The sequence below is a fragment of the Elephas maximus genome, chromosome 4 (assembly GCF_024166365.1).
Source record: "Elephas maximus indicus isolate mEleMax1 chromosome 4, mEleMax1 primary haplotype, whole genome shotgun sequence".
Classification (NCBI taxonomy): Eukaryota; Metazoa; Chordata; class Mammalia; order Proboscidea; family Elephantidae; genus Elephas; species Elephas maximus.
Window position 1 is genome coordinate 18,511,753 of NC_064822.1, and position 19,445 is coordinate 18,531,197.

Consider the following 19,445-nt stretch of genomic DNA (forward strand, 5'->3'; position numbering starts at 1 on the left):
AAATTGTGGTATATTCACACAATGGACTACAACGCATCGATAAAGATCAGTGACGAATCTGAAACATTTCCTAACATGGAGGAACCTGGAAGGTATTATGCTGAGTGAAATTAGTCAGAGGCAAAAGGACAAATATTGTATAAGACCATTATTATAAGATCTTGAGATACAGCATAAACTGAGAAGAACACATACTTTTGTGGTTACGAAGGGGGGACGGAGGGAGGGTGGGAGAGGGTTATTTACTTATTAGTTAGTAGATAACTAGGTGAAGGGAAGGACAATACTCAATACACGGAAGGTCAGCTCAACTGGACTTGACCAAAAGCAAAGAAGTTTCTGGGATAAAATGAATGCTTCAAAGGTCAGCGGAGCAAGGGCAGGGGTTTGGGGACTATGGCTTAAGGGGACTTCTAAGTCAATTGGCAAAATAATTCTACCATGAAAACATTCTGCATCCCACTTTGAAATGTGGTGTCTGAGGTCTTAAATGCTAACAAGCGGCCATCTAAGATGCATCAATTGGTCTCAACCCACCTGGATCAAAGGAGAATGAAGAACACCAAGGTCACACGATAACTAAGAGCCCAAGAGACAGAAAGGGCCACAGAGACTTACATCATCCTGAGACCAGAAGAACTAGATGGTGCCCGGCCACAACCGATGCCTGCCCTGACAGGGAGCACAACAGAGAACCCCTGAGGGAGCAGGAGATCAGTGGAATGCAGACCCCAAATTCTCATAAAAAGACCAGACTTAATGGTCTGACTGAGACTAGAGGAATCCTGGCGGTCATGGTCCCCAAACCTTCTGTTGGCCCAGGACAGGAACCATTCCCGAAGACAACTCATCAGACATGGGACTGGACAATGGGTAGGAGAGAGATGCTGATGAAGAGTGAGCTACTTGTATCAGGTGGACACTTGAGACTGTGTTGGCATCTCCTGTCTGGAGGGGAGATGGGAGGGTAGAGAGGGTTAGAAACTGGCAAAATTGTCACGAAAGGAGAGACTGGGAGGGCTGACTCATTAGGGGGAGAGTAAGTGCGAGTATGGAGTAAGGTGTGTATAAGCTTATATGTGACAGACTGACTTGATTTGTAAACGTTCACTTAAAGCTCAATAAAAATTATTTTTTTTAAAAAAACATACACTTAAACATGGCTAAAATGGCAAATTTTATGTTATATATATATATATATAAGCATAATAAAAATAATTTACGACAAATAAATCATAAATCATTTTGCCTATACAACCTTATTATTTCTCACAATATTTTCAAAATACTTATACAGAGTCTAAAACAAGGAAAAACTGTTCAGGTTTGGAAAATCCAGGGCAAATCCAGATCTAAGTTTAAAGTGCTCTGCCAATTTTACCTATTATTAAAAAAAAAAAATTTACTAGAGCAGGCTTATCAACCTAGCACTATTAACATTCTACACTTAATATTCTCTGTGCATACCCCTCCCAATCCCCAGCTGTGATAACAAAAATCTCTCCAAGCATTGCCAAATGTCCCAGGTGGCCAAAGTGCCCTCGTTGAAAACCACCACACTAGATCTACACCACACACCAGCTGCCCTCACGTCTATTCCTACTCACAGTGACCCCGTGTGTGTCAAGAGGGTTTCAACGGCTGATTTTTCAGAAGTAGGTCACCAGGCTTTCTTCTGAGGCACTGCTGGATGGACCAGAACCTCCAGCCCCTTGGTTAGCAGCCAAGCAAGTCAACCATTTGTACCACCCAGGGATTCCATACTAGATCTAGAGGGACATAAGAGACAACTCTACCTTCCTTTGATAATAGTGGAACAAGGCCATATGTAATAAAGGGCAAAGTGGGAGAGCAGGAGGTAACTCTATAAAACCCAATGATTAATCCACACTCTTTGTTTAAAAAAATAAAGAACAACATAAGGATCTGATGATAAATTAGCTGTTGCTATTCCGTAAATGCAAAGGTTATAAGGTTTAAAGAACTTCAAACTCTGGTAAAAACTTTGAAAAGCAAAAGTTTAAAGTGCCTGTTGACTTCTCTTTGGACTGTAGTCTGTAGGAGGTTGCAGCCAAGTTAAATTTCAGTTAACATTCTGCTAAATTAACGAAAAAAGTATCAACAAAAGACCGTCTAACCCTATGTTAATGAAATGCTAAAAGACATTAGGTTTTTAATAAATCACGATCTTGACAGGTATTGTAGGACATCAAAAGAAAAAAAAAATTGGCAATGAGGCAGTAGTTTTAAAGGTACCCTTAGACCATGTGTCCCAGAGGGAATTTGGTGTGCTACTCCTGCTCACTGGAAAAGCTTCAGGCTCTGCCAAACTCCAGCAAAACTCATTTATCTTGTCGTAGGAAGCAGCCGAGCATACACTTCCAGCTGACAGCATGGCACCTTCTCACCACACACCACTGCCTGGTCTGGAACATTCTGCTCCCTCCGTGGGTCTCAATCAACAGAAACACTGTAATGCTAGCACTCCTCATTAGGACTAACAGCTGTCTTCCCAGTCACACAGAGACACAAAGCTGTTTTGCATAACAATCTGCTGAAATTTCACAGCTAAGAAAAAAAATATATGATGTGGAAAATGCTGGACCATGAAATGCTGATACAGTGCGCTTTCCTGGCATCACACCAAAAGTTGACTGTAGAGTTTCCATTTATTTTAATGTATAACTTCCTACAAAATAATTTTTTATATTTGAAATATAGAATAGTTTGTTCACAGAAGAGCAAGCACTCTTTAAGTAGAAAATGACATGATAGCATGGAGTATCCCTTTCCTAAGAACACAGGCTTTATCTTTTTAAGTCACACAAGAAACTAATCTTTAGAAAGAGTATCACTGAACCTATTATTGTTACTTTATTACTTGGGCCAGTCAACTGTTCACATATGTTCTAGTGTTAATATAAAAGTACAGGTAAAACATCTATATGGTCTGACAGGTCTTGAGATTAAAAACAGATCATTATTTAGAGTTAGCAACAAAAATACATTCCTACAAGCCAAACCAGAATTTACTAATATATTTGCATATAAGAACATGACACAATGCAATTTAAAACTTGTCTGAATTGCTTCCTTTGTGTACAAAGTAATTAGATTGCCAGATTCCTTCCCAACTATCATTTGTCAAGCTATCCTTAAAAAACTAAACTTTTTAACAGATCAAACAAGTCTTCATCTTTATGTGCCAGGTTTGGTTTTACATGAGAGTAAATGACAGAGGAGAGGATAAAAGCCTTCCTCTTGTGATACTCACACTCTGGTGGAGAAGACAGGCAACAGTTAATTGTTTTTAATGTAGTGCAGTTTCTAATGGCTAAAAAGGTGCCGTTGACTGAAATCATGCCAAAGCTACTAATAACTGTATCTATTACTAGAACACTACTGTGGTTTTAAGAGTGCTTCAGAATAGTATATTTCATTAACTTGGCTAAATTTTCTTCCCTAAGTTTTTATTAATTGAATTAGTAAGAATCTTTTGCACAGATTATTCAAAGATGATATTCAGTTCAATACAACTTGATTTTAAACAATTAAGAAGTTAAACAAGATTTATACAAAAACTTCATTCTTGCAGTATCAAAGGCCAAGATTCTGATTTGCCTTCTGTAAAATACGATCATCCTCTTTCATTCTTATTCAACCAACAATGTGAACATCAACTATAAACAAGTTTTGAGTAGTGGTAATTATGTCAATAATTGTAAAGAAAGCCAAGAGGGAGGTATTAAATTTAAATTTGGCCAATGACCTCCCTCAGGTTTTATCAATTAGCAACGGTCACTGTCTCAATCAGTGCTACTTGATACTGTGAATAAAAATGAGAATTTCAAAGGTTTCATTTATTCTTTGTCTTCCAAAAGGAAATATTTTAAGGTAATATGATACCTTATTCATTAGACTATTTAGAAGAATTAAAATCAGAAATATAGTAAGAACTACAAGATTTTTACTCTCAAATAAAAACAGATTAAAAAAATAAAGTAGAAGAAAGGTAACCCTTGCCTCAACGGATTAAAAAAAACACAACCCAAACCAAACCAAACCCATTGCTGTCAACTCAATTCTGACTCATAGTGACCTTATGGGATGGACCAGAACTGCCTGCCATGTAGCATTTTCAAGGAGCAGCTGGTAGATTCAAACTACAGACCTTTTTGTTAGCAACCGAGCTTTTAACCATTGTGCCACCAGGGCTTCTGGGAAAGTCATCTTTTCCTTCATTTCTAAAATAAGGATGTTGACCTTTAAGTGTTTCTCACACTTGAGAATGGGCTGACCCCACTTAACTAACACTGGACTACATGTACCTGACAGCCATTACAGCTCTAGAATTACATGAAGATGTCCTTCAAAATGGTGTATGTCTACCAAAAGTAACATATACTAGATATACATATATATATATATATATGCCATAACTAGCCTCCCATTGATGCACAATCCACACCACTTTAGTAACTACGTTTCAGAACAGACGATTTTTAAATTCAGCTACACTCGATCTGACTACTTACTGCAGGAAGCTTTAAAGACAATAATCAGTTGGCATCAGGGGAGCATCAGGGGGTTCCACACTCAGGCAGATGAGGGGAGAATGAAGTCAAATTTACTTTTAAAAAGTATAGAATTAGTTATCACCACCCAGGCGATAACTTATTTTTATTTTTCTTCAAACATGTGGAATATGAAATTCATGTATTTTAAGTAAGTGTCTGGTCTTCTGATGACCCACATGATGGGTGATTATGCCTCAGTATGCCAAGGACCCAACAGGAGATCAGATCACTGGATGAAACCTACAAGACAAAATATCCCTGCACTGGGAACTCATGGTTGCACTGGTACAAACATGTGCTTCTACTCACCTGAAAATATAAACAGATACAGTTGTTACAGCAAGGAGATGGAGAGGGGATGAAAATTATAAAATGTTGCAATTGGAAAAGGTTTTTATTTTTTATGCCTATTTCTTACACTTACACCTTGACCAAAATATACTCCTTTAAGCTGCTGCTGGTGTTAGTTACCCTTGAGTCAATTCCAGCTCATGGTGATTCCATGTATGCAGGGTAGAACTGCTCCATATGGTTTTCAAGGCTATGACCTTTTAGAAGCAGATCACCAGGCCTGTCTTCTGAGGCACCACGGAGTGGGTCTGAACTGCCAACCTTTCAGCTAGTAGTCGAGCGCTTTTAACTGTTTGTGCCACCCATAGAACCACTCCTTTAAGGTAAGGTTCGGATATTATAATACATGACTCACTAAAGCCAATAAACTTCCTAAAGATTCTGCAAGTTACATTGTCCTCTGTCCTTCTCTGCATTACTCAAGGACCCATGGAATTCACAAATACTAATAGAAAAGGAAATGCGGTATCATTGTTTTCTTAACAAAAAAAACTAACATTCGCATTCAAATTAAATTCCAAGGTCAGCTTAACTTCCACGGGCAATCATTCTAATTACACCCCTGCACATGTCCTCAATTCCCTGGGCCCCTTTCCTGCTTTGTTTGTATTCACTTGGCAAAGCCACAACCTAATTAAATCCAACTCCCAGTTTACTCACTGCTTATACTTCCTTGGACAGCTGAACAGAGCTGGAGAAAAACACACAACCATGCTGACTGCTTCCATTGAAATTCATGACCGTGTTCCTCACATGGGCCCTTAACCTACCCCACAGTCCTACACGGTTCTTTCACTCTTCCCTTCCCTTCTACAATCACCTTCTTCCCCTCCTCCTTTGAACTCTCAGCTTTCTACATCCGAAAGGTTCCACACACAACCAACTTACATACAGCCTTCCTGTCTGTTGCTTGAGATGAAGTACCTGCGGTCCTATCTAAAAAGCCAGAGGAGTCCTTGGGTGGTGCAAATGCTTAACACACTTGGCTGCTAACTAAAAGGTTGGAAGCTCAAGTCCACCCAGAGGGACGTCAGAAAAAAGTCTGGCAATCTACTTCCAAAAAATCAATCACTGAAAACACTATGGAACACAGTACCACTCTGACACACATGGGGTTGTCATGAGTCACATCGACTCAATCACAACTGGTTTAGTTTTTTGGTTTGTCTAAAGCCAAGCCCTCTACCTCTGTACTACACTCCATCCTCTCTGATGAAAGACAGGACTCCACCAATTCTCTCCCCTTTCCTGGCATCATCAAATGTTCACCACTGAATCATTCCCATTGGCATACATACATGCTACTACTTCTCCATCTTAAAAAAAAAAATACCTCTTGACCCCACTTCTCCAACTAGCACCATCTCATTTCTGTGTTCCCCCATAACAAAACTCCTTTAAAAAGTTCCACACACTTGCTGTCTCCTTTCCTGCTCTTAAACCCATTTCAATCCAGTATTGCTCCCACCACTCCACCATAAAAACAGGTGTCAAGTTCACCAAAGCCTGCAACACTTAAATCTGCCTTCACTGCTCAGTGCTCCAATTGTAGGTTTCCTCGACCATCCCAAAATAGAGCATCCCTACGAAACCTTTGGTAAGCAGAAATGGCATAAAGCAAAGAAGCAACTGCTGTTAATTTACATGGGGAAATTTTCTGAGCAGTCCCAGACTCAAAAAATAACCTACCAAATCATACCAAATAACAGAGAAAACCTAAAATAACATTAACATATAGTAAAAGCAGGAATGACATGATAAATAATGGAGATAAAGCACAGATGCTCACAAAGGTCAAAGCTATGGCACCTTGATGCCAAGACGCTGAGTGTAGTTCCAGGAAAGGAGCTCAGCCAGGACAGGCAAATTGCCCCTGCCTGTGCTCTGGGTCACCACCCTCCCAACTCCTGTGTCTCAGAGTGTCCAGCATCTAGGCCTTCCTTCCTGAAGGGACTAGAGCTGCCCCCACAGCCACGGAATGGTGGGGCTAGGTGGAAAGGGGGCAAGGGGAAGACAGAGGCCGTGAAGAGCCTGGGAAGAAGCCAGGAAGGAGGGGCCGAGTGAGCCACTCCCCCCACCCTCACAGGTACCTGGGATCTACCAACACCCGCCCCCAGAGCCTGACAGGCAGCAAGTGACACACGCTGGGGGAGAAGAGCGGTTGGCCTCAGCTCAGGGGTGCCCAGGGCGGTGGGCTCCCTCTCCAAGGGGGAGGGGGTAGAGACCAGTCCCCAGGAGGCTGGAGACTTCGGACCCCGCCCCACTGGGAGCCTGGAGAGAGAAGCGTGAGCAAAAGAAGCGCAGTGGGGAAGAGGTGTGCTCCAGGAAAGGTGGAAGTCATTGGGCGGGGAGGGCAGGGGCAGAGAGGGCTGCCCTTATTCCACCCTCAGGGAGCTGCAGAAGGCCCTGATGCCCAGGGGTGCTGGCACCACTCTTGCTGCTCAGAGTGCAAGCCACCACTTTAATGGCTAGCTGCAAAACAAACGCTGAAGGCTAATTAGGCTTTTCCCCTTTTTTCATAAAAGTGAAAATCTCCTTTGGATTCTCTCAGATAGGGAAAACAGGTAGTAATGTAGGTCTTTTAAGAAGTGGCCTAAAGTGAATTTTCAAAAAGTGGGGGTTACCTGTACTCAACCTGCCAGCTCAGTGTGGGAGCTGATCCCTCCCTCCTTGATTCACTCTCTTCCTGTGGCTTTTGGAACACAACCTCTTGGTTTTCCTCTTTTTAAACTGCATCTCATAATCTTAACATATTTATCAAAAATAGGGAAACCCTGGTGGCGTAGTGGTTAAGTGCTACGGCTGATAACCAACAGGTCAGCAGTTCATATCCGCCAGGGGCTTCTTGGAAACTCTATGGGACAGTTCTACTCTGTCCTAGAGGGTCGCTATGAGTTGGAATCGACTCGACGGCAGTGGGTTTGGTTTGGGTTTATTAAAAATACATCTTTTTTCTTCAAGAAACTTTAAATTTGTGTAACAGATGTAATTCACTTAAAACTGCTTCCTGGTAAAGATGTACTTTTGTATAAATATAGTGCCTTAATTTTTTAAAACTGTGGTAAATATGTACGTAACAAAACATTTGCCATTTTGACATCTTCACGTGTACGGTTCAGCGACATTAACTGTGTTCATCATGTTGTGCAACCATCACCATTATCCATTTCCAGATTTTTCCATTACCCGTAACAGAAGGACACTCAGTGCCTTAATTTTTTAAAGTACTCCCCACAGCAACTGTTACTTGAAAAACTAGAACACCGAGTAAGATGCTACAAGAAACCCAAGGAGCACAGTGTATCACCTTTAAGATATAACCCCATCTTTTTCAAATTAGACATTTTGAAAAACCTTTTCTGTTGCTAACCAAATTAAACTATTTTTATTAATAAACTGTTTCTACTTACTATCTGAATGCCTAAAAATAAGGTTGTAAATTAGGTCCATTAAGTTTGGTGAGAATCCTCCTAAATTATTTGCTAAGCAGAATTAATGAGTACTGTCGTCTTGGCTATTATCTAATAGGTAGTACACATTACTGAAACTGAAGAAAATTAGAACAAGTCAATGAGAGCCAAAGTACAACCTTGAGTATATCCCACCTGTATTTAGAGACCATCTCAAGAACAGATTTGATGTGTTGAGCACTGATGACTGAAAACCAGACGAGTTGTAGAATGACATCAAGGATTTCATCCATGAAGAAAGCAAGAGGTCATTGAAAAGACAGGAAAGAAAGAAAAGACCGAGATGGACGTCAGATGAGACCCTGAAACTTATTCTTGAACGTCAAGCAGCTAAAGCAAAACCAAGAAATGATGATGTCAAAGAATTGAACAGAAGATTTCAAAGGTCGACTCAAGAAGACAAAGTAAAGTATTACAATGACACGTGCAAAGAGCCGGAGATAGAAAATCAAAAGGGAAGAACACGCTCAGCATTTCTCAAGCTAAAAGAACTGGAGAAAAAATTCAAGCCTCAAGTTGTAACACTAAAGGATTCCAGGGGGAAAATATTAAAAAACACAGGAAGCATCAAAAGAAGATATAAAGAACACAGAGTCATACCAAAACGAATTGGTCGACATTCAACCATTTCAAGATGGAGCATATGACCAGGAACCAATGGTACTGAAGGAAGAAGTCCAAGCTGCACTGAAGGCACTGGCGAAAAATAAGGCTCCAGGAATTGAAGGAATACCAGTTGAGATGTTTCAACAAATGGACGCAGCGCTGGAGGTGCTAACTCCTTTATGCTGAGAAATTTGGAAGACTACTACCTTGCCAACTGACTGGAAGATATCCATACTTGTTCCCATTTCAAAGAAAGGCGATCCAAGAGAATTCAGAAATTATCCAATAATATCATTAATACCACAAGCAAGTAAAATTTTGCTGGGGATGATCCAAAACTGGTTGCTGCAGTACACACAGGGAACTACCAGAAATTTAAGCTGGATTCAGAAGAGGACGTGGAATGACGAATATCACTGATGATGTCAGGTGGACCTTGGCTGAAAGCAAAGAATAGGAGAAAGGCGTTTACCTGTGTTTTATTGACTATGCAAAGGCATATGACTGGTAACAAATTATAACACTGCAAAGAATGGGAATTCCAGAACACTTAATTGGGCTCATGCAGAACCTGTACACAGACTGAGGCAGTTGTTCTAAAAGAACAAGGGAATACCGCATGGTTTAAAATCAGGAAAGGTGTCTGTTGGGACTGTATCCTTTCACCATGCTTATTCAGTCTGTACGCTGAGCATATAATCCAAGAAGCTGGACTGTATGAAGAAGAACGGGGCATCAGGATTGAAAGAAGACTGATTAACAACCTGCGTTATACAGATGACACAACTTTGCTTGCTGAAAGTGAAGAGGACTTGAAGCACTTACTGATGAAGGTCCAAGACCACGGCCTTCAGTATGGATTACACCTCAACATAAAGAAAACAAAAACCCTCACAACTGGACCAATAAGCAACATCATGATAAACGGAGAAAATATTGAAGTTGTCAAGGATTTTATTTTACTTTTATCCACAATCAATGCCCATAGAAGCAGCAGTTAAGAAATCAAATGATGTATTGCATTGGGCAAATTTTCTGCAAAAGATCTCTTTAAAGTGTTCAAAAGCAAAGATGTTACTTTGAGAACCAAGGCGCACCTGACCCTAGCCATGGTATTTTCAATCACATATGAATGTGTAATGGATTGAACTGTGTCCCCCTAAAAACATGTGTCAACTTGGTTAGGCCATGATTGTATGGTTGTCCTCCATTTTGTGATCTTCCTATGTGTTATAAATCTTAATCTCTGCCTGTGGTTAAACAGGATGAGGGTGAGATCTAACACCCTTGCTAAGGTCACATCCCTAACTAATTCAATGTGGAAAGAGTTTCCCTGGGGTGTGGCCTGTACCACCTTTTATCTTACAAGAGATAAAAGGAAAGGAAAGCAAGCAGAGTTGGGGACCTCATACCGCCAAGAACCAGTGCCGGGAGCAGAGCGTGTCCCTTGGACCCGGGATCCCTGCACAGAGATGCTCCTCGACCAGGAGAAGACTGAGGACAAAGACCTTCCTCCAGAGCTGACAGAGAGAGAAAACCTTCCCCTGGAGCTGAAGCCCTGAATTTGGGCTTCTAGCCTACTAGACTATGAGAAAATATCTCTCTGTTAAAGCCACCCACTTGCAGTATTTCTATTATAGCAGCACTAGATAACTAAGACAGCATGCGAATGCTGACAATGAATAAAGAAGACCAAAGAAGAATTGATGCCTTTAAATTATGCTGTTGGAGAAGAATATTGAATATACCATGGACTGCTAGAAGAAAGAATAAATCTGTCTTGGAAGAAGTACAGCCAGAATGCTCCTTAGAAGTGAAGATAATGAGACATCATCTTAGGTCTTTGGACATGTTATCAGGAGGAACCAGTACCTGGAAAAGGACAACATGCTTGGTAGAGAGTCAGTGAAAAAGAGAAATCCCTCAAGAAGATGGACTGACAGAGCGGCTACAACAATGAACTCAAACAGCCACGACCGTGAGATGGCGCAGGACCGGACAAGCATTTCATTCTGTTGTACTGGGGTCACTATGAGTCAGACCGACTCAATGGCAGCTAACGAGGACAACAGCAAAAAGCATGACTCTACACATTTCAAAGGGTCCATTCAGCTATAGCTTTCCATCTTACAATTAAGCATTATATCTCAAACTCCACTTCTTAAAAAAACGCATAGAATTTATGTCAAAGTAGAGTGATAACTGTGAGAGGTAAAGAAAAAAAAATCTTTCCCCCAGCTCCTAGAAAATTTGGATCACAAAACTGGGTCAATAATCCATACAGCTGTATCTTGCTTTAAGAAAAATCAATATACAGAAATTCAAATTAACTGGACAGTTACTCATAAAAGATCCTAATACCCATTACTAAAGAATTTATGCTTTGTTTCTGTAAATGAAAATATGCCCTAAGATAAAATGTCCTGAAGTGTGTTCCACATGATGCTAATATGAACAATGGAAGAAAGGGCTATTATGGTTACAGATGTCTAGGAAACACTGCCACCGTTTAAGCAGGGGTTCACTTAAACTTCACGTACAACTTTTCAGGGCTATACCAACTAGTGAAATACAGCGAACTTTTAAAGGACTGCATGTCTGTGTTTTTCTTTTAATATTCAGGAAAAGAAACGGATTCAGGGGACTCAAGAAAATTAACCTGGAAAACCAACAGTCAGCAGATTAGAAGACAGTGCTGTATGCCTAAAAGCATTACAGTTTAAAAATGAATTCACACAAGGAAACATTTTATTTATTAAGGTTCCAGACACGGTGCTAGATGCTGGAAACAGATACAACTGTTAATCCTTTGAGGGTCACAAGCCCTTTGAGAAAATGGTGAAAGTTATGGACCCCCTGGATAGGTGAAAACAAACAAAGCTGGAACCCAGCATCAGTGTTCCTGGATGTCCACTGAATCCTAGTCCTTGGACTACTGCAGAAGAATAGAGGGTCCGTCAGAGTCACAGATTTGGAGGGCAAAGGCTTTCAGGAGATGATCTGGGGTTTGTTTTTAAGCATTCAGAACATCACAGATGAGTCATTAAACTGAAACCATTCTTCTGACCTAAGCCATTCCTCTGCGCTTAATTGAGAATTAGACTCATGTTTGGTTTTAATAAAGATAAGCCTTTGGGCGCATATGTATTTACATGTATTTACAAAGGTAATGAATTCTGTCAGTTTTATTTGTTAAATGGGCTCTGAACCAATACCAAAGACAAAAAAACAACAGCTGTTTACTAAGAAGATTCCTCAGCTGAACCCCTGTGGAAAGTCTCATTTCCTTCTTTTCTAAATTTAAGATGTTTCCAAAAGCTTACCGCTGATCTAATATCACGGAGGAATATTTTGCACGAAATAAAGACGTCTGCAGCTCCATCTGCTGACAAAATCCTAAAACTATCATTAAAAAATACTCCACGTGTTAAGTGAGAAATCTTAATAGGCAGAATCCTCACAAAACAGACCTGAGTGGTGGCAGAGACGCTTCCTAGTCTACCTACTTCTCAGTGGTACTCATGGACGTGGAGGCAGGAGTGAAAACCTCTGCCTCTCAGCACAGCAAGCAAGTACAACTTCTAACGAGTCCCCACCCACTCAGAAAGGTTTAAAATAAAGTTAAATTTTCTCCTTTTTTTTTCTGATACTTACTGCAAGGAGATTAGTACCAAAGGGAGACTCTGAAACTTATTTTTGGATCTACATATCAAAAACTTTGCTAGTTCATGCTAACTATAATAAGAAAATAAATATAAATAATATGAGTAAGAGTGGTACTTGCACTTATAGTCTATTTTCATAAAAAATTTCATTTGTCCTTAAAGTGAACGCAAACGTTATTTCTTAAAAAATGTGGATCAGATAGAGGACTCATGTGAACTTACACAACTCCAAATTTACTCTAATCCCACACCTGATTCCATTTAAAACAACAAAAAAAATCTATAAAATTGTATTCTTAGGTCCACTCAAAAATAAGAACTCTGTAACCAGTTATATTCCTCAGAAGTGTGTCTCAAAAAAAAAAAATTATTTTATGTATACATCAGATGTAGAAACACACCATGAACGAATAGATATTTTAAATGATACCAGTGCTCCCTGTATTTCACAATCAAAGGGAGACAAATGAAAACAAGCTATTGTTAACATTCACTTAAAAGCCAAGACATTCACTTCCACCAACTTCCAGTAATACAAATAATTCTTGGCCCTTTTTCCACAAAACAATTTCAGACAGTCAAATTAGGCAACTGCAAATAGAACGTGACTAAAAACTTATTTAAATAACACCTAGGGAGAATTATGAGTCGGGATCGACTTGAGGCAATGCGTCTGGTTGTTTTTTGATAGGAGAGACAATAAGGACCCCTGGTGGTGCAGTGGTTAAGGGCTGGGCTGCTACCTGCAAGGCCGGAGGTTTGAGCGCACCAGCTGCTCAGCAGGAGAAAGATGTGGTACTCTGCTTCCACAAAGTTTAGAGCCTTGGGAACCCTACAGGCAGTTCTACTCTGTCCTTGCAGGGTCTCTGTCAGTCGGAATCAACTCAACAGCAGTGGGTATGGTTTAGTTTTGCAGCTCTGTGACTGAGTACTACTCTGGAATCACACCTTAGATTCAAACCTCACTGGTGAGCCAGGCAACCTTCAGCAAATTACTTAACCTCTCTCTACCTCACTTTAGTAGTCAGTGAACTAGGGATAATAACATTTGGACTCAGCGTGAGGATTAAATAATTGACTTAAAGCATGTAATGTGTTAAGAACAGTGCCTGGCACATATTAAGGACTCAGTAAAAGTAGCCACTAATAACATTTTGTTATTTCTGCTTCCCTTCCATGACACGACACAACCATCCTAGCCCTCACTGGTTGTCTAGAGGTCTTTTATCTCCTGTCCAGGTGTGTCAGTCCATCTGCAGGGAAGATTTTAGTGCACGGCACTGGTACACTTACCCGTCTCCCTGTGACCGCATTCTGTCTTCGAAAGGAAGGTCTAGCTTCCACCATGTCAGAAGTATAGACTGCCCTCCTCTCTATGCACAAAACTCCCTTCTTAAACTCATTCTCGAATCTCTCATAAGGGAGATATTTGTACGTCGCTTGGTCCAGCATAGGGTAGGCAGTACAGTCATTTTAGTGTGGAAACTGTTGGCACTTCTCCCAGTCAGGGTAGGGAAAGGACAAGGTGACTCTAGAACTTCTTAGTGAAACAAGTCCACGAGTCCATACTACTCAAAAAAGAAAGTAACAAAGGAAAAGGGGAGAAGAAAGAAGGGAAACCTCTTTATTGAAAAATGTCAGCTAATAAATGTAGAAAATGACAGAATTAGAATGATCACCCTTTCACAACTCTCAATGTAATAATTCAGGCAAAGACCAATGACGTTAAACCCATCAGATGAAAGGCTGCTGTGCAGTAAGACATTCACATGGCCTCAAAGCGTCACTTCACTTCACTAGTTACAAAGCAGAGTGCCTTCCCAGCGGGGAGATGTGGCAGACATCACCTTAACCAAGCAATCCAACTCAGCATCAGCAACAGCAGGACCACCTGACATTCTGTGCATTCTGATGTAATGCGAGAAGTACACAAATTCAGCTATGATGTTCTTCTGGCAAAAAGGTTTACGTGAATGTAATTATAAGAAAACAAAAAGAAACATGCAGACTGTGGGACATTCTACAAGAGGGCTGGCTTGGATTCGTCACACACACAAAAAATCAGTTATCATGAAAAGTAAATAAATAGAAGAGACTATTCAAGATTAAAAAGGACTAAAGAAACAATACCTAAATTATCTAAATGCAATGAAAGGACTAAAGAAACAGTATCTAAATTATCTAAATGCAATGAGTGAACCTGATTAAATCCTAGATTTCTTAAAAAACAAAAAAAAGTATCAGACACATTTTGGGAACAATTAGGTAAGTCTGAATGTTGTTGTTGTTGTTAGGTGCTGGCAAGTCAGTTCTGATCAATAGCAACCCATGTACAACAGAATGAAACACTGCCCAGTTCTGAGCCAACTTCACCATCAACGCTACGTTTGAGCCCACTGTTGCAGCCACTGTGTCAGTCCATCTTGTTGAGGATCTTCCTCTTTTTCACTGACCCTCTACTTTACCAAGCATGATGTCCTTCTCCAGGGAACTGGTCCCTCCTGATAACATGCCCAAAGTAAAGGAGATGAAGTCTCACCATCCTCGCTTTTAAGGAGCACTGTGTTGTACTTCTTCTAAGACAGATTTGTTCGTTCTTATTCACTTTCTTAGGTGGATAATGGCACTGTTATTATTTAGAAGAATATCCTCATTCTTAAATATGCATGCTGAAGCATTAAAAGGCAAAGTGTCATAACATCTGTAATTTATGTTCAAAAGGCTCAGCAAAACAAAAGTACATACAGATTATGTGTGTGTGTGTATATGTATACATACATACACACACACATTTATGTATGTATATAGAGAGAAGGAAAACAAAAACAAACATGGTAAAACAAAACATTAATCTAGGTGAAGGTTAAATGGGTGCTCATTACATTATTCTTTCAACTTTTATGTAGGCTTACAAGTTTTCAAAATAAAAAGTTTGGAAAAAAAAAAAAGAAGGCTCAGGAGTAAGACTATCTGAATCCTTGTTCAGCTACTTTAATATCCGTGACCTCAGACAAGTTACTTAATTTCTCTGGGCCTAAAAAACACAGATACAGTAACTACTGCAGCAAGAACCACTAGCAGACCATCAATGGTTTGTACCGCTCTTCCACAACGCAGAGTTGTTGCTATCGGGACTACCCAGAGAGGGAAGTTTCCCAGTCTCCTTTGCCTTATGTGGAGTCATGGGAGTACGTCTCCCCACAGACGTCAGCAAAGTGTCACTTCCAGGATAAAGCGGTGAAGGACCTGATGCCACAGACAGAAAGTGTTTGGGTTCCTGAACATCCACTTGGAAGGCTGACTTGCCCACATGGTACTGTGATGTGAGTGATAAAGTTGAAATGAAAATTTAGGGGTTGTCCGTTTCAGAAGCCTGGGTGGTACAAGCTGTTTGTGATCAGCTGCTAAAGGTTGGCGGTTTGAACACATCCAGTGGCTCCTCGGAAGAAAGGCCTGGTAAATTGTTTCCATAAAGATTATGGCCAAGAAAACGCTGTGAAGCAGTTCTACTCTGCGACCTGTGGGGTCACCATGAGTCAGGATTGACTCAACAGTAACAGGTTTGTTTGCTTTTTGTTGTTACAATTATAACCCTAGCTAGTATAAATGTCTACCCTGTTAGGATGAAATAATTTAATACACATGAAGCTTTCAGAACAGAGCCAGTCATACAGTGAGATCGCAATACATGTCAGCTGTTACCTTCTGCCAACCTTTCAGCAGACCTTCAGGTGCAAGGTACTAACTTGTTTCCAACCTCAAGCATCTTTGTAAAAAACTTTGTCCTGTTTTCTTTTTGGATGTTTTACTAAATAACACTGAAACACTAAATCTAAAACTTAGTATTAGATTTAATAGTAAACATATTATTACATGATTATATTAAAAATGCTTAGATTTAATTAGATTAAATATGTTTAGATCTAATTAGATTTAATAATAAACATATACAATGGTTTTTGGTTTTTTTTAACATCGTCATACGATGAAAAGAAAGAAAACTATTTTGGAGTAGCAGAATGAGCAAGTTATTCATTCATTTAAAAAAATACTTACTTCAGGCTATTATATGCCAGGTATTTTTCTAGACATCGGGGATATAAAGCAGGACAAGAGTCCTGTTTAGACATGATTATGCCTGAGCTGCCTAAAAGAAATCCCAATATGGATGGGTTCATACTACATTGAGGTCTACGTTTATTGAGTGGGGAGTGTATCTTCTCTCAGGATGCTCTGCCAATAACAACAAAAATTAGACTAAAAACATCCCAGTAAGATTATTTGGTTAAGTGTGGTTGTGAACAGTCCTGGCCTTCCCCCTCAATAAATGACATGACCACGCTTGTAGGAACTCATGCTACAGACCTTGGAACGCTTCTTGATTCTCTTCATTTAAATCTCCCCTCTCTCCCTCTGTCCCATTCCATGTCCCTGTCCAATTTCTTGAGAACATCAGAATTTTCTCTTAACCTCCTATATTTTTTGAAATCTTAAAAATCAAGCTAAATGTTTAGGAAAAAAGAGAACAGTCATTTTGAAAGACAGTGGAGCTGAAAATTAATATGAAGAATAAAGATTAAACTGAGTTTTAATGTCAATCCACAAAACTTTTCTCAATAATAATTAAGAATAAACACCCAAATCTAAAACAACCATGGCTTACTCTGTGTGGCCCTGAAAAACATTCACAGAATGGATTGAAGGATCCCTGAAATCCCAAAGTCGGAACGTTGTGTCTCGAGATGATGTTACCACAAGTCGCTGGTTGGGATGTGTACAACAGTGTGTTAATTCCTGATCATGTCCTGCAATCAAACATAAAAAGAATATTTAGAATAATGGACATGCAAGACTATTTACCCGCATATACACAACTGGAATAAAGCTATTTTTAAAAACAAGAAAAAAAAAATATTTATGGGCTCTGTTGCTAAAATTCAGTGTAAGAGAAATAATTTAATGGGATGTTCAGTTACAGTGTGAGAAACCAATTTTCCTCAGAACCCAGAAGTCCTTTCAGTCATGTATTTAAGAGCAGTAGGTGCCTATATGTGCAATCCATTTTCTGATCCCAATAGAACGTCAGGTAAAACACTTTCACAGTCTGAGTATGTGAACAACTTAATTCCTTATTTTCAGAATAACCTCCTATAATATAATACTATAGAGCCCTCAGTAAAATACAGTCTTTAAGACTCAGTTAGGAAATACATTTACTGATAAATCTGTAAAACCAACTATGGCAGGAGGAATTCTAAGATGGCTCCCAGGATTCTACTTCCTGGTATACACCTTGAATACTATCCTTCCCATGAGTTTGCGAAGAATCTTTTATATGAGATATGGTTCTGGTAATCATGTTACATTATATAGTAACAGAATTTTTCTAATGTAATTAAGGTTCCTAAATCAGTTGGCTTTGAGTTAATCAAAAGAAAAATTATCCTGGGTGGGCCTGACTTAATCAGTTGAGCTCTTAAAACCATCCAACCAAAACCAAACCCATTGTTGTTGAGTGGATTCCAACTCATAGCAATCCTATAGAGCAGACTAGAATTGCCCCACAGGGTTTTCAAGGAGCGCCTGGTGGATTCAAACCGCTGACCCTTTGCTTAGCAGCCGAGCTCTTAACCACTGTGCCACCAGGGCTCCTAAAAGGGTCCAGGCCTTCCGAAAGCGAGATAGATTAAAAGCAGCAGAGCCACTTTCCTGCCAGCTGAGAAGACAGCAAACAGCCAAGTAGTGAAATGCCTTGAGAGCAGCCATGGGAAACCTGAAGGCAGCCTCTAGATGCAAAGAGCCATCCCTGGCCAACAGAGAGCAAGAAAATGGAGATCTCAGTCAGACAGCTGCAAGGAAATGAACACTGCCAAGAGATCACAGCCCTGGTCAATACCTTGATTTCAGCCCAGTGAGACCCTGAGGAGAGGGTCAGCTAATCTGGACAGGGACTACTGACCCACGGAAACTCTAAGATATTAAATTTGTATTGTTTTAAGCCACTAAATTTATGGTCATTATTACAAAGCAACAGAAAGCTAATGTAACAACCATCTATTTCAAATATCTAGAAACTCCTCCACCCCACCCCTATATGCTACAATTAAATCCCACAAAGATAAAACATATTTAGCTACCAACAGTTCTACTAATTAGAAAGGATCTCTGAAAATTACAACCTAAGAATCAGGGGTATAAAAATAATTTTGGCCAAGAAAAAATCTGCAATGTAAGATATGAACACATTAACATAACTCAAAAGTAATCAAATAAATTTAAGTGTCTAAAGCAAAGTACCAGTCAGAGAATGTACAAGTTCAGATGTTTCCACGTCGTATAGATTCGCTGTTCTGTCCCAGGAGGCTGTCACTGCCTGCTTCCCTCCAACCAGCCAATCAGCTGCTATGACCACTCCCTGGTGGCTTTTTAGAGATGTCAGGGGAACTCGGATGGTAGGGCAATCACTGGAAACATCTCCATCTACATCAGGTTCATCTTTATCAGAAAACTCGACTTCATCTTCTCCAGATATTTGTTGCTAAAGATAAGATCCAAAGAGAAAGAAATATTCTGGGGATCTTAAGTCTTTTTCTGGCATGGCTACATGATCAGATGTCTCTTATTTACCTTTCTAGAACTTATTCATCATTATGACCAAAACTGGGACATAACTGGTGCTCAATGAATGTTGATCAAATTTATAATTATCTACTTGGCTAAAACTCAGGGTAAAACAAAAGAAAAAAAATTAAGGCCACTATGACATCAAATGAACT

The 19,445-nt window shown here is 39.9% G+C and overlaps 1 protein-coding gene across 2 annotated transcripts in view; it reads right to left on the bottom strand.

Moving 5' to 3' along the window:
• The window catches only part of WDR37 (WD repeat domain 37), a 127,666-nt gene that overhangs the window by 25,993 nt on the left and 82,228 nt on the right, over positions 1-19,445 (bottom strand). For both annotated transcript variants that reach the window (XM_049881659.1, XM_049881658.1), the window contains exons 10-11: positions 18,967-19,207; positions 17,333-17,474 (exon numbers count right to left, since the gene is read on the bottom strand). In XM_049881659.1, coding sequence (XP_049737616.1) covers positions 17,333-17,474; positions 18,967-19,207 — 383 coding nt within the window. The remainder of the gene's footprint in view (positions 1-17,332; positions 17,475-18,966; positions 19,208-19,445) is intronic.